Below are 10,140 nucleotides of genomic sequence, written 5' to 3'. Positions count from 1 at the left end.
CTAAAGACCATATCAATATCGCTTGCAAAGTCTCCGCTTTAATATCTGCCATTTGCCCCAAGGCTTTGCACATTATCTGTATGAGATTCTCCCCTTTTCCCTCAGGGATTCCCTGGAATCTTAGGGCATAGCTTGCCCTTTCCATTTGCAACTCATCTGCTTGACGCTTCTTCTCCATTGCCTGCATTTGTTTTTGTAGCTTTTTGGCATTGGTATCAACTTCTTTAAGCTCCTGCTCAGTTTGATCTATATTTTTGACAGTCTCGTTAATTTGGGCTTGCTGTGTGTCTAGTTTTCGATTTATTGCTGTCACCTGTTCCAGCAGAGGGCGTAGTGCTTCATTTAATATCCTTTGCAGGTCTGAAGTTGTGTCCTGTCTGGGCACAACACTCACTGTACTAGCACTTCTGGCAGACTTAGCTTTCGCTATCTTTTCTTTCTCTTCTTTCCTCGTTGGAGGCGCCATTTTTGAGGAATTGTTTACTTTTCACCTAAAGTTATCACGGTCTCTAAAGTTCTCCAATGGCTTGGTAAGTTCTTAAAAGTTCTTTATTTCGGTCTTTTTCGCTTCACAAGCCCACCCCCATGCTTAAACAGTAAAGTTTGCTTATATTTGTCTTTTCGGGGGAGAGTCCCCTCCCCCCCTTGCTTCCCATGGGGCGGCTTTCGGCTTTTTTTTATGTTCTCGCTTTAACTTACCTCATAGATTAATGGCAACACAGTTTTCAGTTCGCTTTAAGTACCAAATGGCTTGATCACCTGGCACTTGATCCGGTGTGTGCTTCTAGTTCCATCAGGAAACTTCGTAGCAGAACCATTGGGGCATGAATGCCCCCCCCTCGCCAGCAGGATCGGTGGAGGGGAAGCCTTCTAGCGCCCCATGGCTTGGAGCCCATCGCAAGGGCTTCGTGGGGGATGCAGACGATCGCACCCCCTCCTTGCCACGGGTTCTGGCGATCGTCTCCCAGAGGTCTGGGAGAAAGCAACTGCCATGGCGCGTGCCGAAACTGGAAGTCCTGGCAGCATTTTGCTTAAAAGGCTCTCCTGAACTTCAGAGAGGAATTCCAGGACAACCTGCGGGCTACCCAAGGAAGGGGAAGTTGAGGAAAGATCCTCCACCAGTTCTTTTCATGGATTTTTTCACTGGATCCAACCCACTGGAAATAATAGGCTTGTTTGTTAAGACATTTATAACCTGCCTTTCCTCATGATCTGAGTTTGTTGGCTAAAATGTCGGTTGATAAAAGCTGTACAGAAGAATTCCACCTCAAGTTTTTATAGCCAGATGAGTTCTTAACAGTGCAATCCTAAGCAGAGTTCTACCTGTCTAAGCCCATTGACCTCAATGGACTTAGAAGGGTGTAACCGTGCTTTAGACTGCACTGTAAACCTTGGTCTTTTAAATATATAAAAAACCAGAATGTATTCAGAGAAATATGTCAAGAACAGTAATTTTGAATATGCTGAAGTGCTTTCTGAATATGCTTTGCATTGTTACATTGTGATATCTTTAAATCCTTTTACAGGAATATGTTCCCAGAAAATCTTGTACAGGCCTGTTTTCAACAGGTAGGTTCAGTTTGAGTATTTGTAAACATCTTTTATATTATTATTTCTGCATATCTAGAAAACAGTAATATGTGATTTATATGATGTAGGCTTTGAAATAATGTTTTGGATAAGCGTACTGTGGAATTAATTGACATATTAATAAAAATAAGATCTCATAACTTTAAGCTAAGAGGTGTTCATAGCTGACCACATACTCAGATAATCAGCTTCTCATTCCAATGGCAATTGTTTCAGAAAACATTTGGAACCAAAACATCTAATCATACATTCAGAGATGACATTAAAATAGAAAGCTAAAGGCCCTAGCCAACAGCTCCCTTTTCTAGTGGCACAGAAACTTATTTTGGATACATCTGCCCAACATTGAATTAGAACCCATGAGGTCACATCTGTTTAGCTGACAAGAAGAAAGACAAGACAGAGGAAGGGTTCTTTGCAGCCTCCATAACTAGTTGTAAGCACTAGAATAATGGTTACCTGAGTTTTGACTGAGAAAGAAAGAATTAAGTCTAACAAAGACAAGTTAATACAGAAGTTAATGGTTCCATGCTTCTTCACAGTGATTTTCCCACTGAAACCAAGGTCCAGTTTGTTATCAGACAGCAGATTCTCTAAAGAGCTAAGGAGAGTTTTATCTATCTGTAAAGAAAAGTGTTACTGTTGCTATGACAGAAGAGAGACTATTAGGGTGCATGCCTAAGGATGTCTACTGAGAAGTCCCATTTTATTCAGTGGGGCTTATTTTCAGGAAAATGTCTTTAGGGTTGCAGCCTTAACTATTTATTATCATATTCTGTTGTTTATGATTTTTTTAAGTAATAGATTAACAATTGTTTTGTACACTGTTACTAGCATGTTGCAACCTTGAATAGTATACATAATATTTCTGGCCCCAGCTTTCATCCTAAAGAATGCTTTGGAAATGTAATCTTTCCTTTTCAGTTCACCTTTTCCTTATATTTCAATATATGTATTTTCTTACCTTTCAGTATAAAACCAAACGTGAAGAAGTAATCGTTACAAATGAAGCAGACAAAAATGACACTGTAATGCCAACAGAGACTTCAGCGGTATGGTTATCACTATTGTGTTTCACTAAATGTGGCATAGGAAGGAATAGAATCTCTAGTGAGATTCTGGTTGGAAATGTGGTCATTAATCATAAAGAGAAGTAAAACCGATCTATAAAATAGAATCGCTGAAGATAAAGGCTTCTTCTCAATTTCTGAATTCTGTTTTTCAGATACTTCATATACTATTTATGTACATCAGAAGTACTATGTAAATAAGAGCATGTCAAACTATGGCCCTTGATATTAACAACCAAAAAAAAAAGACCTCCAAATTGATCTAAGACTCCTTTGTTTCCCAAACAATAATAATGCTTCTTAACTATCTTTTCAACAAGATGTATTATCGCAGCTTGTGAGCTTGATAACTTTTTTCCTCCACTGTCAATCTGCAGAACAACACAAAGGAATACAAAGTAGTTGGAATGTACTCTGACGGGATCAATGTGCTTGGCTTGATAGTCTTTTGTATCGTCTTTGGAGTAGTCATCGGAAAAATGGGAGAAAAGGGACAAGTACTGGTGGACTTTTTCAATGCACTGAATGAGGCCACAATGAGAATAGTTCAGATAATCATGTGGTAAGTAGGATGGTATGTTTTCTTTTGAAGATTTTGTTATTACCTTCAGCAAAACAGTACTCACCTTCATAAACCCTAGAGAAAGCTTCTTTTGATGGTCAGAATGATTAATGGTCTTTTCCCTGTGCTTTCTAAGGTTAGAAATCTTTGGATGAGAAGTTCTTCCCTGTCTCTGTAGAACATTTTTTAGCTGTAATAAAAGTAGGGTATATCTGGGAAATCTTTATGTTTAGTATTTATATATTTGTATACTCATACCAAAACTGTGCTTCAGCATAAGCCAAGGGTGGCCAAACTTGCTTAACATAAGAGCCACATTGAATAAATGTCAGATGTTTGAGAACCACAAGACATAAACAAATATTACACACACATTTTTATTGGAAAATATGCAAATTTGCTTTTTATAACATTAAATGAGACTGCCAAAAATAAAAACAAAAGGGGTGAAAACAGATATTGATGATGATATTTATTTGTCCAGTGGTATTTATTTGTTTGCTAATAATATTTATTTGTCTAAGAGAGAGAGAAAGAGAGAGGGAGGTGGAAAGAAAGAATGAAAGAGGTAGAAAGAAGCAGAGAGAGAGAGTGTGTGAAACAAAGAAAGCAAATAGATGACGGAGGGAGAGAAAGGAAGGATGAGAGAGAGAGGAAGGAAGGAAGGGAGAAAGAGAAAAAGGTGAAAAGAGGTGGAAAGAAAGAAAATAGATGGGGAGGAAAGGAGGAAGGGGAAATGAGAGAGAAAGACGGAGAGAGCTGGAAAGAAAACAAATAAACGGGGGAGGGGGGAGTGAGAGGTGGAAAGAAAGCAACATTAACCTTAAATGCATCCTCTGGGCATTACAATATCTTTAGAATTATCAAATCTTAATACAGACAACTATAAGCCTCTAATTCAAAACTTTAAAACAACCTTACATCACTGGCAAAAACTTAACTTTACTAGAAAAAATTGAGATGTTTAAAGCTTTTTTTATTACCTAAGTTTTTATTCTTGTTTCAAAACCTTCCAATAGAGATTCCACCTAAAGATTTTAAAGACTGGAAGACATGCATATCAAAAGTTTTGTGGAACAACAAAAAAGCTAGATTAAGCTTTTCAATGCTAAATAAACCTCAAAGATTGGGGGGCTTGGGACTTCCATCACTTGAAGCGTATTTCGTGGCAGCACAACTTAAAGCTGCTATCCTATATTCAAACCCTAAATGTGAAAAGGCATGGGTCCACATGGAAGGTGCGGTTTGGCCCTTTAACAAGCTACATGAAATAATATGGAACCTTCCACAGCAAAGGGTAAAACCATCATATATGAATCCATTCATTAATTATACGATGAAACTATGGAATAAATATCCCAAGTAATATCTTTTTTAGGCCAATGTTGGTTTCCACTGAGTTTACAGCTGTCAGATGATCCAAATTTAAGAGAAAAACATATTTTTAGAATTGGAGACCTTTTGATACAAGGTAAATTGGGCTCCCAGGAACAACTTGAGCGAAAATTAAAGGTTACATTTACATGGTTGCAATATATGCAAATTCATCATATGTTTAAGGAATCCTTTGGCTGTAACGATATGAGCACTCCTCTCTCTAGTTTAGAAAAGTTGGTAATAATGGGGCCACCCAATGCAAAAGGAGCCATTTCAGTTATATATAAAGCTTTAAATGAAAGTCTCTAGTTTTCTAAATCTGCAGTTCAAAAGTCATGGGAAAAAGACTGCAATGTTAAATTAAATGATCAACAATGGTTAAAATTATGGAATTCATTTTCTTTCAAAACAAATAATTTGCTTGTGAAACGACAAACTTTTAAAATTTATTCAAGATGGTACCTCACACCTTAGAAGTTATTTTTGTGTAAATTCAAAAATTATTTTAATTGTTGGAAAGGATGTGGGTTAAAGGAAACCTTTTTCCATTGTTGGTGGAGTTGTCCCCTAATACAAGAGTTTTGGAAAACCATTGTACTGGAGATTTCAAAGATAGTAAGTTTAAATGTACCATTAACACCAGAAGTTGTTCTGTTAAATGTATGGCACGACATGTCGTTATCAAAGAGAAAGCAAGAAGTGTTAACAATTTTATTATCAGCAGCTAAATCTCTACTGGCACAAAAATGGAACCAACCCACAACTCCTTCATTAACACATTGGATCTCTAAATGTTGGGACTTGCTAATAGCAGACAAACTTGCTTAACAAATAACTGCTGTTCTCTCTCTAAACACGACGAACTACTTTCTGGAGCACTGGTTTCCTTTTTTGGACTATGTATCAGAAAATACATCCTCGATTTATGCAATGCCGGTCAAAGTTAGGAAATTTTCTATTTATTTTTTTATTTATTTATTTACTTAACTTTCGACTTGCTACCCCGCTCAAACCCCCTCACAGGGAGTAACCTGAGTGATGTTTAAAGCGACCAATTACATATCTAAGTGTGCCTAGTTGTGTTAATGTAATGGTTATTTGTTTTGTTGTATGTTAAATGTTATAAATAAAATTAAAATTATTTGATAAAAAATGCATCCTCTGAGGCCCCCCCACCCCCGCCAGGTGGCTTGGGTTGGAGAAGGGATTTGAAGAGACAAATCCCTTCTCCAAGATACCTGGTGGGAGAGGGAGCTTTGAGAACACATTTAAAGTTGTATTCTTTCTCTGCTCCCCCCCACTCAAGCCTACCCAGGGAGGGGAACACTGGCTGGGGAAGGCAAGACCAATCAGGGAGGCATGCTTCCTCTTCACTTCCCCATCCACCCTGCCGGGAGCCACACAATATGTATGAAAGCCGCAGTTTGGCCACCCACCCAGCCACAGGCTCAGAAGTCTCCACTGTTGATAAACTGACCCTAATGAATGCAGAATCAGTAATCCTTTTTTAATTCTTGTGGCGGGGTAAAAGTCAAATAAATAAATAAATAAATAATTCCACTCAGTTTTTCAAGAAATCCAAACTAAATAATTGTTTGTCTCCCTTTCCAAGCTGTCCAGTCTTTATTTAAATGTCATTATATGTAACTGTTTGATACAAAACACTGATCAAATATAAACAGATTTTGAAGTAGTATCTTGTAGAAAATAACATCAGAAAGCAGAATGCAAACTTATTTCCATTTTTGTTATTCGCCTCGTAAAAGATGATGAAAATTTTATTATAGTTATATGAAATGGCACTTCATCATTACCACATAATTACAACTTATGATGGCTTATGTATTATAGGTATATGCCACTGGGTATTTTATTTTTGATTGCTGGAAAGATAATACAAGTTGAAGACTGGGAGATCTTTCGCAAACTGGGTCTATACATGGCTACTGTATTAAGTGGGTATGTTACTCCTTAACTGACAAGAAAATATGTAATGGTTAACTTTTCATTTTTTAATTTATAAACAGTATATGAGCTTCTTCCATACTGAGATATAAAACTATTAATTTTATTTAGTCTCTGATTTCATTATGTTTCAAAATTGTTCAAAATATAGTAGATTGGAAGTGGTGTAGTGGTTAAGACTGTCAGACTAGTATCTGAGAAACTCGGGTTTGAATCCCCACTTGTACCGTGGAATCTTGCTGGGTGACCTTGGGCCAGTCACACTTTCTCAACCTAACTTACCTCACAAGGTTGTTGTGAGGATAGAATGGAGGAGAGGAGAATGATGTAAGCTGCCTTGGGTCCATGCTGGGGAGAAAAGTGGGGTATAAATGAAGGAAATAAAATAAAATTTTCAGTGCTTGTACTTGAGTAATATAAAAGATGAATGCATACACATTCGCTGGTCCTTCTCTTGCAGCCAATAAAACTCAAATAAATAACATTTTGTGGAGAATGGAGAAATACTATTTTTTTTACCACGAAGAGAGTCTGTTTTTCAAAGGGCTCCCTCTGCTCAATTGTTGAAATGTTTTATCTCCTTACAGGGGTCTAATTTCTGGGATTTTGTTGAAATTTGCACCTAGTATTTTTGTAACCTGATGCAACTAACAGCAGCTCTGTTTCACTGTAGTTTCATAAAGTGAAATGACACATGAAGAAAATGAATCATTTAAAGAGAAAAAAGATGCATCTCTTAAAACCCATCTGTGAGGCAAAGCATCCTGGCCTCCTGTCAAGGGTTAATGTGAATAGTAACAGGCATGATCTATTCTGCAGGGGTTACTAATTGGTCTTTGGGCCTACACTGTTCTTATCATTTTCAAGGCCAAAGTAGTTAGCTTCTTATGATAATCTGCATCTGTGTGATGGGGGGTGGGTGGAGCCAGAGGTGATGAGGTAATTTTCTAGAAGCTTCTCCCAAAAACGTGTTCTGATTGGGTGTCATCCTCACCTGATGTTGCTGGGCCAAAAGCTGTAATTCAGCTCCGGCCCTGAAGAAATGTTGATGGACTAGAGGCCTGAACTATGGCATGCAATTGCTAGTAACACAGAGAATGCCTGAGCCTTGGCCTTTGACTCTGGAACTTAAGGTCTGTGACATCTAATGCAAGTTCTGAAAAGTGTTAGACAGTTGAGCTAGCTTTCTTGTTTTCTTTTTGTATGATCATGGAGTAATGTTTTGTGCAGGATAATTCTTTGTTTGACAGTGATTTAATAAACTTTCTAAAATATCTTTTAAAAATAAACATTTGTCGGGTTGCTTGTGTGTATCTGCCCTCGGGACTCATGGGGTTCAGTCCTGGACTCCTTGACATCATCTTTTTTCTTTTTACAATGATGATAACAGCCAAGGTACCCCAGTTTCAATTAGCAAAAACTGAATGTAGCCTCAAACTAAATCTGGCCTACATAAGTGCTCAGTTTGCCTTCTACAAACAAGTAGATCTCTGTGGTGGCATCATGTGCTTTTGGGTGCATATCTCATATGAATATATGGCATCTGTCATATTATATTATAGCTGGGGTTATGTGAATCAAATTGGAATACTGCAGTGCATCCAATTATCCTTGGACTTTGCAGCAGGGGACTTTTTCACACCCCTTCTTGTTGCAGGCCCTGATTCCCCACCCCATTTGGTTCTTAGGGGTCAGCAGACTCTCAAGAACAGCTTTAATGTCAAAGAGGGAGTGTGGAATTAGAAGTGGAATCAGTAGAAATCTCTTTCTCCCCCTTCCCAAGGCTTAAGTGCCATTAAGTTATCAGAACTACATGGCTGGATACTTGCTACTAATTCTAGAATAGTTTGTTTCTGTATATTCTGAAAACCATGAAAACCTTTTTGCTACTAATTCTAGAATAGTTTGTTTCTATATATTCTGTATCTGTATATTCTGAAAACCATGAAAACCTAACTAGGACTTTATTGGAAGATATTGTCTAATATGTGTTTCCTTTTTCAGACTTGCAATCCATTCTGTTGTAATTCTGCCACTAATATACTTAATAATAGTCCGGAAGAATCCTTATCGATTTGCCATGGGGATGGCTCAAGCACTTTTGACAGCGCTCATGATCTCCTCCAGGTAAGAGTAATAAAAGTTATTCTCTTTCAGTGGGGGCAGTCATCCAAACTGATTGGGGGAAGTCATCCAAACTCCTCTCATTCCAGGTAGGGCTATGCAAATTTGTATACACTGTATTGGCTCAGAGTGAGACTGACCCCCTACAGTTTCAATAGCCCAACCGCTCCAGCAGGACACTTGAGCCTACCTCCACTTTTTTGGAAAGTCCTGCCTTATTGGTCTGGAAGACAGAAAGCCTTAAAGGAAGGCCCCATCGCCGGTCTTAAAAAGAAAAAAGAGACCGTTAAGACAAGCCTCTCCCTCCTCAGGTTCCAGGCTCCGGAGACTGGCCAATGTCAAATACCTCTATAGTGGCACAAGCTGCCGTCAGTGCTGGCAGACCCAAAGCTTCGGGTTATTCCACAGCTGGCCCCTGACTGCACAAGAATAGCCCAGCAGAGATCTCCTGGGTCCAAGCCTGGACCCGCTCTCTTGGAGTCTCTTACCTTGTTGGTATAGAAGACAGAAAGGCCTTGAGGAACAGCCCCATTGCCAGTCAAGACCACTAGGTCGAATGAGACAGTTGAGACAGTCCTCTCTTTTCTGAGGCTTCAGGCATCGGAGACTGGTCAGTGGCAGAATCAGTACTGGCAGACCCAAGACTTCAGGTCATTCTTCAGCCGGCCCCCGACAGTGCTGGAAAATCCCTGCCGAGCTCTACTGGGTCCAGACAACTATGATGAGATCGCAGCAGGTGGCCCACCCCATACAGACTCTGAGGCTTCCGGGCCTACAGAGAGCGAGAGGATTGGAGGTGAGAGCCCTCACCCCAAGATACACAGGGACAGTGGGATAAGGACCTCCAACATGAACAAGTGGCCGATCCAAGCAGGGATGGAAGTGCAGCAGAGCAGTTTCCCATCCCTTCAACATCTCTGAGGCCTTTTCCAGCAAGTTTGGCAGTTCAGGAAAATTCCAAAAGGGTGGCAGCTCAAGTTTCCCCCCACATTTTTCCACCCTCCCTCCGTAGACTGGAGGACGCAGGCCTTTAGTCCAGCCGGGGCCTCCTCCAACCCTGTGCATGTGCAACCAGGAATCATGTTGGCCTTTCCGTAGCTAGGAGTACCTGGCCAAGCAGTGTCCGTGGCTGATCATCTCTGATTTTCTCTTTCAAACAGAAAAACACAAATCACAAAGCATTTTGAAAAATCCTGTTAATTGTGATGTTGAAATTCAAGTCTCTTTAATGTTTCCATTTCAGGCACAGCAGAATCTCATTTTGCATGCCTTTTCTTGAGCAAATTTTGTCACCAATTCCTTCAGGTCAAGCTTTGAATGTTATTTATTTATTTATTTATATTTATTATTTATATCCCGCCTTTCCAGACATCTGGTTCAAGGCGGCTAACAACATTAAAATGGCACAAACAACCAAATTAAAACAATTAATAAATACCATCCTCCCCTTTT

The 10,140-nt window shown here is 39.2% G+C and overlaps 1 protein-coding gene across 1 annotated transcript in view; it reads left to right on the top strand.

Annotated features, from left to right (window-relative positions):
- SLC1A1 (solute carrier family 1 (neuronal/epithelial high affinity glutamate transporter, system Xag), member 1) overlaps positions 1-10,140 on the top strand; it is an 87,142-nt gene that overhangs the window by 54,652 nt on the left and 22,350 nt on the right. The window contains exons 8-12 of the mRNA XM_015407462.1: positions 1,527-1,569; positions 2,562-2,642; positions 3,038-3,222; positions 6,451-6,558; positions 8,569-8,691. Coding sequence (XP_015262948.1) covers positions 1,527-1,569; positions 2,562-2,642; positions 3,038-3,222; positions 6,451-6,558; positions 8,569-8,691 — 540 coding nt within the window. The remainder of the gene's footprint in view (positions 1-1,526; positions 1,570-2,561; positions 2,643-3,037; positions 3,223-6,450; positions 6,559-8,568; positions 8,692-10,140) is intronic.

The sequence above is a fragment of the Gekko japonicus genome, unplaced genomic scaffold, assembly GCF_001447785.1.
Source record: "Gekko japonicus isolate JY-2015 unplaced genomic scaffold, Gekko_japonicus_V1.1 scaffold667, whole genome shotgun sequence".
Classification (NCBI taxonomy): Eukaryota; Metazoa; Chordata; class Lepidosauria; order Squamata; family Gekkonidae; genus Gekko; species Gekko japonicus.
The sequence above is the reverse complement of the archived record's forward strand: the minus strand, read 5'-3'. Positions and strand labels throughout refer to the sequence as shown.